At 43.9% G+C, this 17,052-nt stretch overlaps 1 protein-coding gene and 1 non-coding gene across 2 annotated transcripts; one reads left to right on the forward strand and one right to left on the reverse strand.

Moving 5' to 3' along the window:
- On the forward strand, nucleotides 1-9,270 carry LOC129668850 (zinc finger protein with KRAB and SCAN domains 3-like). The gene is made up of 3 exons (XM_055596951.1): nucleotides 1-657; nucleotides 2,243-2,399; nucleotides 6,376-9,270. The coding sequence occupies exons 1-3, from the start codon at nucleotides 241-243 to the stop codon at nucleotides 7,239-7,241; spliced, it is 1,440 nt and encodes a 479-aa protein (XP_055452926.1). The 5' UTR covers nucleotides 1-240; the 3' UTR covers nucleotides 7,242-9,270.
- A 6,994-nt stretch (nucleotides 9,271-16,264) lies between these two features.
- Nucleotides 16,265-16,346, reverse strand: Trnas-gcu (transfer RNA serine (anticodon GCU)). Its single transcript has one exon. It is a non-coding gene; the product is annotated as a tRNA-Ser (tRNA).
- Nucleotides 16,347-17,052: the final 706 nt, after the last annotated feature.

The following is a 17,052-nucleotide window of genomic DNA, read 5'->3' on the forward strand; positions in this document are numbered from 1 at the left end:
GTGTCTGGATGGATTCTGTCTGTCCCGGAGCACTCCTTAGAATATTCACTGCGGGTTCAGAGCGGGGTGCAGAGGAGGGCTCCGCAAAGGCCAGGGTTGTAGGTGACAGCTGTGCAGTTGTGCCTCTGGGTGTCCGGGGCACGAGGGGAGGGAGGAGACATCCATACCGAGTTCCCATCTTCCAAGAATCTTCTGCAGATCCACATCTTGCAGCTAGCGTGAGCCCTGGCTTGGCCCAGAATGGCTAGAGAGCCAGGAGAGAACGCAGCCCTATCCTCTAGATCTGCAGAAGAGGAGATTGGGCTTCTGGTGGTGAAAGTGGAACAGGAAGAGGCCTCCCCCTTGGCAGAGGAGACCAGTTGGCTGGGCAGCCCTGGGCCCGACCGCTCACGCCAGCGCTTCCGTGCTTTCCGATACCCCGAGGCGGCCGGACCCCGGCAGGCGCTGAGCCGGCTCCGCGAGCTCTGCAGACAGTGGCTGCGGCCTGACATGCACAGCAAGGAGCAGATCCTGGAGCTGCTGGTGCTGGAGCAGTTCCTGACCATCCTGCCAGGGGAGCTGCAGGCCTGGGTGCGGGAGCAGCACCCCGACAGCGGGGAGGAGGTGGTGGCGCTGCTGGAGTACTTGGAGAGGCAGCTGGATGAGACTCCTCCACAGGTCTGAGACCTTTGCCCTGTGCAAAGCAAGATCCAAGGGGGTCATTGCTTAGATCCCGAGAAGTAACTGGACCCGCTCAGAATAGTTCAGTGCGTAAAGGAAAATACAAGTGTTGTGGAAGAACTCAGTCCTAGTGAAGCTAGACTGTGCTGAGCAGGTGGTGAACGTTTATGTATGTACTTCCTTAACTCGTGTGTTAAGACACAAGTACGCGTTTGAGCACAGTGGCATTGGCACAAACGACTTTGTAGGTGTTTTCTTAGCTTATCAAGGTGTGACAATGGAGGGAAATAGTTTTCTTAGAATCTAGAATCTATAAAGTTTTGTGGTTTTTTTTTTTTTTTTTTTCTATCCAAATTCATGGACCCCTTGTTTGAGCCTCTGGTAGAAAACAGGTTGGTTTAAACCTCCATCTTCTGGCCTTAAAAACACAACAGAAAACAAAACGACAACAACAAAACTACCAAAAAACCCAAATCGTTTTCTTTTTCTTTCTTTCTTTTTTTTTTTGGAACTTCAGACACAACAACAATATCAACAATGTGTCTCTATAATATTGACCCAAATCCCTCTTTCAGTCTCCCCCAGTCTCCACATGGCCCTTCTCTCCTACATACAACCCTCCTCTTGTAACCTACTAAGTTAGTGCCGCTTGTGGAACACTGACTGATTGTTGTCTTGGTCTGTGCACAAGATCAAGCCACAGCCACACTGAGTTCATGAGTCATGTCTGTTCCGGAAGGTAGCACTTTGCATTATTCTTCCCCACCCTAGGTTCTTATGTTCTTTCTGCCTTATCTTCCATGAGCCCTGGGTTTGTAGGGCTTGGTGTAAACGTCCTGTTTAAGGATGAAGTACTCAATAGTAAGTTATTCTCAGCTCTTCAACCCACTCACCTCTGACCAGTTCTGTATGGGTCTCTGAATTAACCACTGCATGGACACCCTCATGCCAGAAGAGGGCGTACAGATGCTTGTGAGCCACCACGTGCTTGCTGGGAGTTGAACCCAGGACCCCTGCAAGAGCAAACATGGAGCTGTCTCTCCAGCGGTAGAACTGGATTTTCTGTAAAAGATGTAGGAAATTTGAGCATCATCCTACTATTGATGCTTGCAAGGAAACTAGACTTTAATGAGGACGTACCACCGCTTATGGTCTCTTGTTAATTGGTTCCACATGCTGCAATTAAATTTGTTAGTTTCTTTAAAAATCCTGTTGGGTAGAAATTATTATGCTTAATTTTCAGATAACAGGTTGATTTTTTTAAAAAATAGATTTTTTTTCTTTCCATCAGCTTTATAAACAGAGGTACGAAACAAGAACAAAGTAAGGGTTCAGACGTAGGCTCTGCAGTGATCTGCCTGAGCTCTTGTTATAGCATCACTACTTAGGATCTGGATGGCACGCACAAGCCGCTTAAACTGGGCCTCAGTTTCAAGTCACAAAATTCCAAACAATTCCGTAGTTCACAGGGCCGACTGTATTTCAGTGAGTTTGTATTTTCATGATGCTCTTAGAAGTCTTCACACTAAGTGTGATGGGAAGGTTTCATTGAATAAATGACAGGAAACGGATGACTTTTTAGGTCCCATCTGGTGAATGGAGCCGAGAACTTCTCTGCTGCAAGGTGGCATTGCTGACGCCAGCCCAGGACTCACAAGGTATCCAGTCCCAGCCAATGAAGTCTTTGTTCAAGCATGAATCTCAGGAGTCTTTGGAGCGTTCACCCTTACAAGCCAGAGGTGAGAGGATGTTTGTGAGGGTGTGTATGTGTGTGTGTGTAAGGGTGTGGAGTGAAAGAGAGGAGAGACCCAACTCAGCGCCCTGCACATGCCTGGGGAGACTGCTACACTGAGGCACCACATTCCCAGTACTGCACTGTATGAATTATTACAAAGACTTCATTTCGTTTTGTTCAATGGTCACCCAAAAGATTTTTGACAGTGACTTTCTATGCCTACCACCAATCAATTCTAAGACTAAAACTGAGATGAAAACAAACAAACAAACAAACAAACAAAACAGAAAACTTTTTTAACCAGTCCTGTGAATGGTAAGATGTAATTAAAATTGATCTCTGGAAAGAATTAATCTACCTTTGCAACATACTGTTCTCTGAATATTTAACATGTATGTGTGTATATGTGTGTATTTTTGGAGGCCTCTCTACCGTACCCATTGTTGTTTGGCACTAGGAATAGAGCAATCAGTAAAACTGAATTTTTGCTCTGATACATATTAAATTCTACTGGTACAAGATAGATAAAAGAAAGTCAGTAGTGCGATTTTGGGTCTTCAATAGTGCTACCAAGAAAATAAAGTAGAATTTGTGAAGCCAGGCTATCCCAGGGTCTTAGTTACTTTTCTGTTGCTATGATAAGACACAGTGACCAAGGCAGCTTGTAGAAGAAAGAGTTTATTGGGGTTTTGCTGACAACTTCAGAGAGTTAGAGGTCATGACCATCATGGCGGGGTATGGCAGCAGAGAAGCAGGCACAGCACTGGAGACAAAGCTGGGAACTTACATTTTCATCCACAAGCATGGGGCAGAGAGAACTACTTGGCAGTAGTATAGGCTTTTGACGCCCCAAAGTCCACCCCAGTGACACATCTCCTCCAACAAGGCCACACCTCCTAGTCCTTCCCAAACTGTTCTGCCATCTGGGGACCAAGACTCCAAACATACCAGACTATGGAAGCCATTTATGCAGACCACCAGACCCAGACATCATAGAACTGCTATAAATAAAGCCTGTTAACCTTGCAAGACGTGGAGGCTACATCCCAGGGTAGATCCAGAGCTTCCTTCTGTCTTAGCTGGGCTAGCCTCGTGGGTGCCGGAGCAGAGGAGATTCTATGGCAGCCACCAGGTCTGCTCCACAGCCCCAGATGAACCTCTTCCCCCTTTCAACAGTCAGTGTCTTCCTTATTGGTGGTCTTTCCGTTTCAGGTCCCTGTGGTGGTTTGAGTAAGAATGGCCCCAATGGGCTCATATATTTGAGTGGTTTGTCATCAGGCAGTGGCACTATTTGAAAAAGATTTGGAGGTGTGGCCTTGTTGGAAGAAGTATGTCACTAGGAGTGGGTTTTGGGGTTTCAAAAGCCCACTACAGGCCTAGGGTCTCTCTGTTTGCTTACAGAGCAGGATATGGTTCCCAGCTACTGCTCTGAAACCATGCTTGCTTGCTGCTATGCTCCCTGCTGTGATGATAATGGACTAACCACCCTCTGAGACTGGAAGCAAGGCCCCAATTAGGTGCTTTCTTGTGTAAGAGTTGCCATGGTCATGATGCCTCTTCACAGCTGTAAAACAGCTGTCAAGACAATCTTTTTCTCTGCAGTTCTCCACCCTCATCCTAGGTTTACACTAGACTTTCTCATCATTTCGTAACAGCGTAAGTCTTCATTTTGAGCTCACTCGAGGACGTTTCTGTTCTCTGGCTGCCTTGGAGGATCCTCTGTGCTCTCAGATCTCTTCTAACCCATCGCTTTGAACAGGCTCCTCATTGGTGGGGTTTCTTTTTTAACAAGCACAATTCAGGAAATCAAATTAAAGGGTCTCTCTCTATATATATATTAATGGTAGTTTAAATGTTTGGCTTTGCTTGTTTTTAGCACTGTTGGGACTTCAGCTGACGGTTTTACACATGCTGGGTAAGCACCCTGCCACTCAGTCACTGCTGAAGCTTTACTTTGTTGTTTTAAAGTATAATAAAGAATAATCTCAGCCAAGGACCTAAAAGCCAGGCTTCTGCTCTCAAAGACGTATAGTTGAAGGGGATAGATACAGCATGTCATTTGGGGCTACTAAAGTATGATTATATAATCTAGATTTTCATATTCATTTAGTTTTTCATGTCTTGCTTGAAGTTATCGGTGTTTGGGATGGTACTTTCTTTCCTTTTTCTCCTGTTTTTTTTTTTTTCTTCTCACCCCAGACCCAGATTTTATTTTATTAAAAACAAAAAGCAAAAGAACAAACAAAGAAACAAAAACCTAACGCAATGAGCCTTCACCTTCATTTTAAGAAAGCAAACCACACGTATTTGGAAGTTTGGAAATTTGTTTTCTAAGCTTTTTCATTTCCTGGACCATTTATATATTCATATGAAGGTACTTATTCTTGGAGTAGTTCTTACCATTCATATAGCCACAGGAAAGCCCTTACCTTAGTTCATGCAGTATTTCTTATCTTTGACAGTTTGGGTTTTTTTGAGACAAGGTCTCTCTGTATAGCCCAGGCTGGACATGAACTGAGATCTTCATTGTTTAGAGCCTCAGGTGCTTGGATTACAGGCATGCACCATTGTACCTGGTTAGTTTTGTGTAGAGTTAAATAGATAGAGATATGCCTTAAAATACCTGCCCCCTTTTGAGACCCCCTTTAAACAGTTTGTATGTGACTTTGCATGTACCTCAGTTTGGGAATATGAAAAGGAGGTACCAGTGGGATTAGTTATTGTTTTAGGGTTGCTGATCCTCTAACTTGGGTGGAAAGAGCAGACTCATGTCAGATGAATTTCTATAGAGATGAAAGGCAGGAGAACTCTGTTATCCTAGTTTCCTTGAAAAAACCTAGCAAGCACTATCAGCTCCCAGTATCTTTTTCTTTGCATGATAGAAGCTGTTTGACTCTTAGAAGCAGATGCCTGTTTTTGTTTTTGTTTTTGTTTTCAGAATTACCATTTCTGAGTCCGGTTAGTGATTATTTGTGTAACTAATTCTTAAAACCCTCTTATCCTCGCTTTGTTTTCTACCGTGCTGGTGTTATGGTTGGTTTGAGTGGGATGAAGTAGATTCAACCCTTGGGAAGAGTCTTGCTCGCATAAACTCTCAGTAAATGTTGACCCCTTTCCATTCTGTACGCTGGCAGGGAATGGAGGCCAGGGGGACACTTCAGGAAGTGGGCCACAAAGCATAGTTGGGAGTCTAGAAGTAACTTTAGATGCTGACTACAGTCCTTGACCTTAGAGGCGAGCATGGCAAATCACAGAGGGTAAGGTGGCTTATCAGAGGCCACAGAGTCCTTTGATGGGTGCCTCCAGCTTAGAACTCCCTTGTCAGTGATTGTGAGGTACTGGCTCTGCCTTGAGTAAGAAGAACAGAGTGACAGTGCATATCACGGACCAGCGATGGATTCCTGGGAGTCCTTACTTTCTAGGTTCTTATAACATGTTTCGGAAATACTTTTACTTGATTTATGTTGCTTTTGTCCTATCGCTATTTGGAAAACATTTAATCTTAGGTGTGTATCTCAGCCTTACTATTCTTAGGGTCCATGCCCTCACCCGTGGATCATAACACAGTGCTTCCTTTCTTTAGGCTTCTGGGTAAAACCTCCCTAGAAAAGAGAGGAATGCAGAAAAAAATATTTTTAGAGTTTACTATTCTAGCCAATGAAAAGGACTTATAAAGTACAAAAGTTTTAGAGTTTTCATGTTGAATTAAATGGTTTTTAGGAATTTTTTTATTCACTGGTTGGCCATTCTGTATCATGGTCTTCTCCCCTCTTACTGTTTTTCCATTTAATTCCAATTCATTGGCAAGTTTCTTTCCTCCCCAGCATTCCGGTTCTTCCTTTTATTCCCACCCTATTCCTGCATGCAAATACTTGTTCTAGGCATGAGGCAAGCTCTGTAACTTTTGCCTCCTTGCTGTTTTCCTCAGAGCTTTCTCCATTGCAAAGCATAACTGACACCTGCTGGCAATTGTGTTTCAGGGCTGGGAATGAAGACTGAGACCAGCGACTTGCCTCCAGCTGAGGAATACACTGAGCAAAAGCCTGAGCAGACAGTGTGCTTCCTGGGTGAAGAAGACACTGTCCCCGTTCCTGCAGGTGCAGAAGCCAGTGAGCTGGAAGGCAGGTTACAGACAACGCAGAAGACTGCCACGGGAAATAGGCGGTTTTATTGCCGTGAATGTGGAAAGAGTTTTGCTCAGAGTTCAGGCTTGACCAAACATAGGAGAATCCACACTGGAGAGAAACCCTATGAGTGTGACGACTGTGGAAAGACCTTCATTGGGAGCTCTGCCCTTGTCATTCATCAGAGAGTTCACACTGGCGAGAAGCCATATGAGTGTGAAGAATGTGGCAAGGTCTTCAGTCACAGCTCAAACCTCATCAAGCACCAGAGAACCCACACTGGGGAGAAGCCCTACGAGTGTGATGACTGTGGGAAAACCTTCACTCAGAGCTGCAGCCTCCTGGAGCATCACAAAATTCACACTGGAGAGAAGCCATTCCAGTGCAACTTGTGTGGCAAGGCCTTTAGGCGTAGCTCACATCTCCTGCGACATCAGAGGACCCACGGTGATAAAACTGCTCACAAGCCTCTGCAGGGAGAGGCCTTGGAAGGTCAGAGTAGGTTGCAACGCCAGTGGGATGGCGCCGAAGCTCCCGAGACTTATCCGTGCGATGAGTGTGAGAGAAGTTTCACCCGGAATAGAAGCCTTATCGAACATAAAAAAATCCACACTGGCGAGAAACCCTATCAGTGCGATGCGTGTGGAAAAGGCTTTAGCCGAACTTCATACCTTGTTCAACATCAGAGAAGCCATGTGGGGAAAAAAACTGCCTCGCGCTGATCTGTACCACCTCTGCCAGAGTTGGTGCTTCCGTGACAGGGAGCCGAGGACACCATGCAGCCCTTACTAACTGCGGAGGGGCCTAGGTGTTGCCAATACACACCAGTGTTAGATGTGATAGTCTGGCTGAGGTGAATTACCTTTTGCGTTCGAAAAGACTAGATTAAGACTTAATAGTAGGAGGATAGGGGGTTGTTTTCTGGATGAGGTAGCACTGAGGTGTTTTGTTCCCACTCTTTGGGTTTACAAGGCCTTCCAGAACAGTCGCCCTTAGCCCACACATTTTCCTCTTGTGCAGATGGTTCCAGACTTTGAAGTGCACCCTTCTTACCATTTGTTTGTCATCATGAATCATGTTTTGGTCAGATCCCTGAGGTCTTGGCTCCCCTCTCTTGCCTTGTGTTTGGGTGCTAGTAAACGTTTACTACAGGGACTGATGTAATTACCTTCAAAGCTCTGAAAAGCTGCATTTCTGAAGAAGCTCTAGCGTGGACTGTTCGTGTGTGCATCTCATTCACTCAACACACTTGAGTCAGCACAACACACTCCATACTGCAATGAGTTCGCATAGGAGATTCCATGTGTCTTTATGAGGATGGAGCATATGGCAAGGATGCCTCAAGCACCTTCTGCAGACATAGAAAGACTTCCCTGCCCAAAAAAACTCCATTAGGGCACATTTAGTTGTTCAGTTTTCAGTTAGTTAAAGCAAAAGCAATCTTATCTTCATAGAACAAAATATTTAGTTAGGGGTTCTATTGCTGTGAGAAACAGCATGGCAAAAAGCAACTTATCATGGGTAGGGTTTTCATTTCCACTTAGAACTCATTTGTTACACTGTATCACTGAAGGAAGTCTAGGCTGGAGTACGAGTACAAGGCAGGAACCCGGAGACAGGAGCTGAAGCAGCAGCCATGAAGGAGTGCTGCTTCCTAGCTTGCTCCTAAAGGCTTGCTCAGCCTGCACCTAGGACCACCAGCCCTGGGGTGGCTCCACCCACAGTGACCAGGCCCTTCCCACATCACTCACCAAAAGTGAGGTTTCATCTTCCCAAATGTTGTGTTGACTTAAACTTGCCAGCACAACAAACGATGACACAGTTGATGTTGATTCTGTAATGTTTAATGTATCAGTTACTTTTCTCAGGGCTGTGAAACAAACAAACAACTGAGAAAAACAACTTGAGGAAGGAATGGATTTTTGGGTTCATGGTTTGAGCTGAAACATGGTGGAGAAGGCATGGGGCAGACGTGAAACAGCTGGTTGTGCTGTGTTAGCAGGCAGGAAGCAAGGGTCAGTGCTGATGTTCTAGTTGGCTTCCACTTTTTTTTCCACTTAATTAATTCCTGGACCGCAGACTGTGGGATGCTGCTGCTCACATCCGGATGAATCTTCTCTCTTGCATTAAAACTATCTGGGTTTACCCTCACAGACATGCCCAGAATTGTGTCTCCCAGGTGATTTAAAATCCAGTCAAGTTAACAGTGAAGATAAACAATCATACTCAACATCTCATTTCTCACTTTTCCCGTTTTTTGGGCCTAGCCAAATTTTAGGGCATGTTTTATATCCCTCTCCTCTTTGTATCAAACTGAGTCAAGCTAAAACTTCCTCCAGGTCACCAGAAGATTCACACCAAATATTTATCATTATTATTTATGCCTCCAAAACTGCCCAGTAGGTTGAAAATGGAAAAGCATTGATACACATATCATACACTTAGGTGTATGAAAACAACCACAGTGGAGACTGTAGGAGACAGAAATGTCTGCTAGAAAGCTGGGTGAGCATCTTGAATGGAAAGTGCCCCGCAGTACAAACCTGGGAAGTCAGGCCTCAGGACTGTGCGTTAGTAGAAGGAGGGTTCGAATGATGGCCCACATGGTTCATCCAGGTCATCTGTGGTTTTTGAAGGCTGACATTTTCTCCCAGGTTTTTTTGGTGAAATGATGCCATGCTTTAGTAAACCATCAGCATGGTATTCTGTCTGCTCACAGCACCTTTTTCGAATTTCTGCTTTGAAGTCTCACAAGCTAATTTCGGGCTTTCAAAATGTATGGAAGAAAGGATTTATTTGGCTTTCAATTCTGTCACTGTGGAGAAGTCAGGGTGGCAGGAACTTGAAGCAGCGAGTCACCCAGTCAGGAGTGGAGAGCAAAGAATCAATGCATACATGCTAGTTCCTGGCCAGAGTTCCCCTCTCTTACACCTTCAGAGTCCTCTTCCTAGGGGATGGAGCCACCCACAAAGGCTAGGCTTTCCTACCTTGATTAACATAATTGAGACAATCTCTTGTAGACAAGGTCCCCGCCAGCCTAATCTCCGAGTGATTCTAAATTGTGTTAACTTGACAAAACTAACCAGCACACTGACTATAGAAATATGTTTTTGCATTTGTGTCTGCTCATACTTTTTGCTTGGTTTCTAGTGTTAGCTATAACTTCTTTTTAACAGCACCAGCCAATTCAACATGCTGGAGTTTGAACACAGCAAGTTTCTGTCTACTTTCTTGATTAAGAGTTTAACACTGAAAAGTCAGGTGTGGTAGTACAGGCTGTAATTCCAGTGTTTATTGGATAGAGGCAGGAGCTTAGCTCCATAGTAAGTTTGAAGTCAGCCTGGAATACATGACAGCCTGTCTCAAACAACAACGACAACAAAAAACAAAAACAAAAAAAAGATTTCATACATTCTTACCTACTGTGCATTTTCTCTTTAGAGTTTGGGTGATTATCTAAAAATCCTTGAGGAGTTCATTTGCTTACTTGCTTCTCCTGATAAGCCAGTCCATCCCATGCTCAGTCAGCTGTTAGATCCACATGAAGGGAGTGAGCTGCCGCCCTGACCAAGACTACAAAGCTCCTCCTCTCCTCTCTTGCTGCCCCTCAGTGAACCCTCCCCAAAGAATATTGAACCGACTGCAAGAGAAACCAGGGACAAGGATGCAGGCCCTGCGTAATTTCCTGGGCAGGAGGGCGGGAATGAAGGTTTGGTGAGGAAGGTGCTAGTTGGCCAGTTTTCATGAGTGGACCCACCTGAGACACTTATGGTCTGGTCTAGAACTCCCAGCCTCAGTGTTCTACCTCTTCCTAGCCACAGAGGAGCCGACTGGGGCTTTCCTGAGATCCAGTTCTTGAAAGTACTGGATCTCATAATCTGAATTTCATGCATTTATGGAACACATACAACAAACTTTAAACAGAAACACTGATAAGACAAATGCCATTAAATAGTGAAAATGCCTATCTTAAAAACATTTAAAAGCCACATTATTTCTGGATTTTAGAAAACCCAGACAATGCCAAAGTCAAAAAAGTCAAAGATGAGAACATGCTTATTCCTCCTCAGTCCCATCACCAGCAGTAGCCACGGTTATTGTTGGTTTGGATTTTTATGTTTATAGTTCTGACATTTAGCTTTTAATCCCCATTCATGTTAACATTTTCACTTCATGTACTGTGTCTTAGCCATCTTTAATCCATCATATAGGTTCAGTTTAGTAGCTGCAGTAAGAGTCCACATAGCCTGTGCACAATGTTCTCATAGTGACCCCCCTCCCATTTTCTTCATCCCATCTCTGTTCTTTCCTTTCTCTTTCTCTCATTCTGCTATAAAAGTCGTCAGGGTCCTTAGTAAGGCAAGCCAAAACCAATTAAAGAGGCATTATTATCAGAAAAGTATAATTACTGTTAGTTATAACTTTATTGTGTCAATCACAGTAGTGGCACTGGACAGGCTAGATTATGCTTCATTTAAGCAGAATCCCATTGTTTATTACTAAGGGCACATTCTGTTATACATGGCTGCACAGAGTTCAACCAGGGACAAGGCTGCTTTTGTATCATAATGGGCTGGACTCAGAGCAAGGCCCTGGCACCTCTGAGCAGGACTAGACAGAGTTAATCTTAGCACTGTGACTGCAAATTGTCTTAAGGCACCCTGACACCACTGCAGAGGATTCCACTGTTGACTGAGCAGCCTCGGATTTTCAGAAGCCTGATACTTACTAGCTGCAGTGCCTAGCACGGGTAGCCAGTGCCAAGAAGTGACAAGCTACACTGTAAAATTTATTTCTCAACAAAATAATGAGATGTCTGCCTATCTGACCACTCATGAGCTCCACCCACCAAGTGTCTCAGCCAGGAAGACAGGCTAACAGTTCTTTAAATCCTGTAAAAAGAGGCTTTCCCTTCCAGTGGGTGTGATAATTTCTCTGAGAACTTGCCCGCCAAGGCTTTGGCAGTTATCTTTTTAAACCATCTTTTTCTGTCTTTGGTCTTTGGTGAATTTGTTCACAGAAGGATCATCACTAGCCTGTCACTGCTGTTCCCAATATGGTAATTAAAACAGTGAAAACACATTTATGTATTGGTGGAGGTTCCATGATGTATTTTTAACCATGGTTAAAAACCTGTAGTTCTTGGTTGGAGTATCAGTCTCAGGAAAGACCCCTGTGCTCAGATTTTTTGGTTCTGTTGCTCTCCTTGTGGAGTTCCTGTCCTCTCCAGATCTTACTGTTTTCCACTTCTTTCCTAAGATTCCCTGCACTCTGCCTAAAGGTTGCCCATAAGTCTCAGCATCTGCATTGATACCCTGCAGGGTAGAGCCTTTCAGAGGTCCTCTGTGTCAGGCTCCTGACTTGTTCCCTCTTTTCTCCTTCTTCTGATGTCCATCTTTTTTGTCTATGCATGGAGATAACCTAAGACCCCAGCACAGATATAGCCCATGCCAGTTCAATATCCAAGTGGGTTCCATTGTAATAGGAACAGGGACCGTCTCTGACATGAACTGATTGGCCTGCTCTTTAATTACCTCCCCCTCGGGGGGAAGCAGCATTACCAGGCCACAGAAGAAGACAATGCAGCCACGACTGATGAGACCTAATTGACTAGAGTCAGAAGGAAGGAAAAGAAGACTTCCCCTCTCAGTGGACTTGGGGAGGGGTATGCATGCAGAGGGTGGAGGAAGGGGGAGGGATTAGGATGGGAGGAGGGAGAGAACCACAGGGGGGATACAAAGTGAATAAAGTGTAATTAATAAAGAATTTAAAAAAAAAAGGAAAGAAAAACCCTGTAGTTCTGTACATTACTTTAGCTATTCTCTCCAACTTACTTTTCTGAGGGCATTAAATAAACCCATGCTTTACTTCATTTTCTTTCACATATGTAGGTAGTCATTAAGAGCGCCAGCCTGAAGAGGTTGCCAAGGCCTCACTGCTTTCTACAACACGTCATGTTCACTTGTCTTCACAAGCTTCTTACCAACTGTGTAACAGGAGTAAATGCCCCATCGCCCTTACAACGAGAAACTGTTTACAGAACACATTATAGTCTTCCATTCTGAGCAGCAATTTGTAACAAGTAGGCACGATTTTCATATTTGTGGGCAACTTCCCAAATGTCTCACTGGCAGTTGGTTAGTCTCTATAATTGGTGTGTGTGTGTGTGTTCATTAAGTGGGTTAACTTGCCGGAGACAGGCAGGCTGGAACTTCCAGAGAGAAACTGCAAGATGTTCCTTTTCCAGGCCTGCTGAGGCTGACTCCCCCCCCCCCCCCCCCCCCCCCCCGCCCTGCCTGCCTGCTTCCTGATAAGACTGCCTTAAAAAGAAGTAGCCTTCTTTCAATAAACAGACCTTGACAAGACTTAGCTTGGTCTCGCTCTTCTTTCTTGCCCGTTTTGCTTTTCAGGTAAAGGCCTTCTAGAATCCCACCCAATAACTAAGTCCCGAGGGTCAGGGCATTAACTGTAGAGCTCAGGTAGGTGCCACCCTAGAGTTGTAAGTTGGGCAGGACATTGGCCTTGAAGTGAAGGCAGGTCTGCCCATTTCCTATTCATAGATGCATAATATTCATTATGCAGATTTACTTAGCATAGTCTACATATGGCCAACTAGGTGGTTTCAGTCCTTTCTATTTGTAAACAATGCTGAAACCAAATGGTCTCAAGCACATATCATCTTATACATGTATGAATTCATCTCCAGGATACAGTTAAAGAAATAAAAGAAGATTTGCATTTTTAAAATTTCCATGTGCTGCTAGTTTGATTTTCAGCGAGGTGATGTCAGCGTGCTTGGTAGAACCATAGAATGTACTAAGTAGAATTATAGATACATACTACAGTTATCTTTCCTATTAAGAGTCCCCCTTCCCAATTAACTTCAGTGTGTCTCGAGGTGACATTAGACTAATCAGGACACTTGGAGTACTGGAGGAAGAGAAAACAGAGGAAGTGGATCTGGGACAAAAAGGATAGTGGGAGTCCAAGGTGGCAGGGTTCTGCTACAGGTATGGTAGTACCTTACTGGTACCAGCAGGATTGCACCAGTCCACTTGACCATCTCCGCCAGCCAAAAAGATAGCAAGTCCTTTGTGGTTAGGAGTGTGTGTGTGTGTGTGTGTGTGTGTGTGTGTGTGTGTGTGTGTGGAAGTGGGGGGGGGTACATCAGTTATATTCCTCAGTTACTCTTCACCTTGTTTTTTAATACAGCATATCCTACTGAATCTTGATTGGCTGTCCAGCAAGCCCCAGAGTCCTGTTTACAAAGCACTGAGATTCCATAAGGTTCTGGGGATTCAACTCAGGACCTATCAAGAGAAAGAGTTTCTGTTTTTTTCCAGCCTTTTGTTTTGTTTTCTTTCCTCCTGAGTCTGAGCCTCAGAGCTGGCCAGGCTGGCTCCCTCCTGGCTGCTGACGTCTTTATGCCCTTACACTCATCCTGATTCCTGCTACCTCTGCCCCTGGGACTTACATTTTGTTCATTTATTTATTTCTATTTTATTGATGTGCCAAATTTCCCCCACAAAAAGACAGTTTTGTTTTTCTCCCTCTCTCACGAAGAGTGATTGACAATGGCTTTACAGCTGTCCCTCACTCATTTACTTTCTGTTTTTTGTCCTGCGCTCTAGTCTCCATTTCCTTGACTTAAAATTTAAGAGCTGAAGCGATCACGTGGCAGCTCCCCCCCCCCTCCCCACACACACCCCGCATGGCTTGAGCACTTCTAGTTTCAGCAGGAAATCCTCAGGATGTTCTGTGACCAGTTCATTTCTCCACAGGGACCCGTTTGGGGCAGCTTCTGTCCTGTGCCTGGGGTTGATATCAGGGTTCTGGATCTGCGATGTGCTTTCAAGTCTAACCAGGTTTTGTATCCATCTCTGTAGTTACTGCTCATTGCTCTCTTTTCTAGGAAGAACCCCTTTCAAGAAACATGAGGTGGGGGACTTATGTCAAAAAGCAATTCTGAGACCTAACACTTCTGTAACTCAAACTGAACCGATCCTGGAGAACTTTGGAAGCTGCCTCTCAAAGTTTGCAAAGCTGCATGCCAAAAGGACAGTATTATCTTTGAAAAAGGAACCTCAGGCCTCTGAGCCAACTAGGGTGGGAAACTCTAGTTTTTGGTCTGGTCCTGAGGTGGAACTACCAACCAGAGTGCTTCCTTAGTATATAAATTATTTTTGTTCTTTGTTAGTAATTTAGCTTTAATTGAATGTTTAAATTTTTTTTTTCTTTTCAGTATTCCACGACAGACTGACGTACTGACACACTTTTCTGAGTGTGGGGCATGTATTCTAGTTCAGTTTCCATATCTCAGAGGGGCCAAGCCCCAACTCACTGTTCAACTCCTTCTGTGTAGAACTGGTACTGCCCACAGTGGCATCAATTGCAATAAAAATGCCCCCAGGCATGTCCAAGACCAAGCTGATGGAGGTAACCCCTGAATGAGATTTCCTCAGATAACTCTGGGTCAACTTGACAACGAAGCTAACTAGGAGAGATATTGATATTTTTTTTTTCAAGTAGCATTCTTTCTTACATACACATTATATCATGCTCTTCCCTTCCCCCATTAATTTTTATCTTTGTTTGATCTCAAAAGTGCAAACTCAAACCAAAAAGGAACAAAACAAAAATAATATTTACTGTGTCTGGTGTGAAGGGTGATGACAACAATTTTGCTGTGTAATCTTTTTACTTTTTGAATTATGTGAATGCAGTACTTACCCATCACAGAAATAATAAAATAAAAATGTAAGGAAACATGTTATTCATTTTCCCTTTTGAAGATCAGCCAAGAATAAGTCACAAGCAGAAACTGTGCAATGCTGATGTTTCTCAGGAAGCAATCTCCAGTATAAGCAAGGACTGTTTCATAGAACAAACTGTTTCTGTTTGTGATATTTCTAAGAGAAACATACCTGTTCTTGTGAAAGACAAGGTCTGTGCTCAATGAGAGCTTTAAATGTGAGCAAAGTTATCCAGGTATGATGACTCTATCTCTTCCCAGATACTCAGGGTTGAGGAAGATCCTGTTAGCCAAGGGTTCAAACTAGCCTCTATGAGACTCTGTGAAAAATATTATTAAGTATAACATTATTGTTAAATATAATTATCAAAAACTTTAGCAAGAATAAGATTTCTTTCTTTCTTTCTTTCTTTCTTTCTTTCTTTCTTTCTTTCTTTCTTTCTTTCTTTCTTTCTTTCTTTCGTATACACTTACACAGTTTCTGTTTGAGACTGAGTTTCTCTCTGTTTCTGAGGCTGACCTGGAAGTCACTAGGCAGCCTCAGACTGGCCTTGAACTTGTGGTAATCTTCTTGGTCCTGGCTCCTTTGTATTAAAGATTTTTTTTTGTTGTCACGCACAGCTGAGACACATATATTTTCATGACTATAACTCCTTGGATTATTTTTGAGCTCCTTTGGGTTGTTATGCAACATTTTCCTATGGTCTTCAATCTATTTGATTATTTTCTTAGTGGAAAATGAAAAATTGGTGGAGCAGTAAGGCATAAATCAAAGAACTGACAGAAGTGAGTTCACAGTAGAGATAAAGAGCAAGTGTGGAAACAGAATGTAAAGATTGGAGGGAATTACTCAACTGGGTGTTGAAAAAGGAATTAACTGGTCAAAAGTGAACACCCGTTATCTATGGTTCCCTCTATAAGGGCCTCCAAAGAAAAACAGGCTCCTCAAGCACTTAGCAGTTAGAACTGACGCTAGAGCACACAACAGTCAGTCGATGAGGATGGGATTCGAACCCATGCGTGCAGAGCACAATGGATTAGCAGTCCATCGCCTTAACCACTCGGCCACCTCATCTTGTGAGAAGCTGCTATTTATAATTTCTTCTCCCATGAAAGAGTCCCAGAAACCTTTTGTATTACTTATTTTAATAACCTCCGTCTAGCTGAATCTTCAAAACTGTCTGAGTCAGATATCATAAAAACCACAACAAAGAGAGACGTAAGCTTATTTGGCACATTTGATGGGTTGAGCCAGTATTTGGCACACAGGACTGGGCAGGCAAGGTAAGGTCTTGCCAACTTGGCTCCACGCAGTTCTGAGTATGTCTTGGGACCAGGGACAGCAGGGAGCTTTCATGTACCTTGTTCCTCCACAGCTGCTGTTTACACTCAAGGGAAAGAATGTCCCAGCTTTTCATACAGAACTTCTCCCAATTCCTGATTTCTGGGTTTCCATTAAAGGCTCTTCGACTCCTTTTCTTTTGTTTCTCACATACTCTTAGTGGAACCCGTAATGCTCCCTAGATTTGGCACCAATCACCCTATGGTAGATCAGTGAGAGCTTGTTTTGAAAGGAAGTGGTGGGCAGCAAAGCTGCTCTGGCTTTGGTGAAGGCAGTGAAAGTTGATGTTGCATCTAAGGCAAGAGTGGCCTGACTGGGAACCTCTGCTGTTAACTAAAGAAGAATCTCACTGAAGTTTGACAGAGACCATTCTCTTTCCAGCGGCAAGGTGGAGAATATATTTGTCTTCATCATCTTGGTTACTGGTTACTTAGGTGTA

Source organism: Psammomys obesus, unplaced genomic scaffold (genome assembly GCF_907164565.1).
Source record: "Psammomys obesus unplaced genomic scaffold, mPsaObe1.curated_primary_1811, whole genome shotgun sequence".
NCBI lineage: Eukaryota > Metazoa > Chordata > Mammalia > Rodentia > Muridae > Psammomys > Psammomys obesus.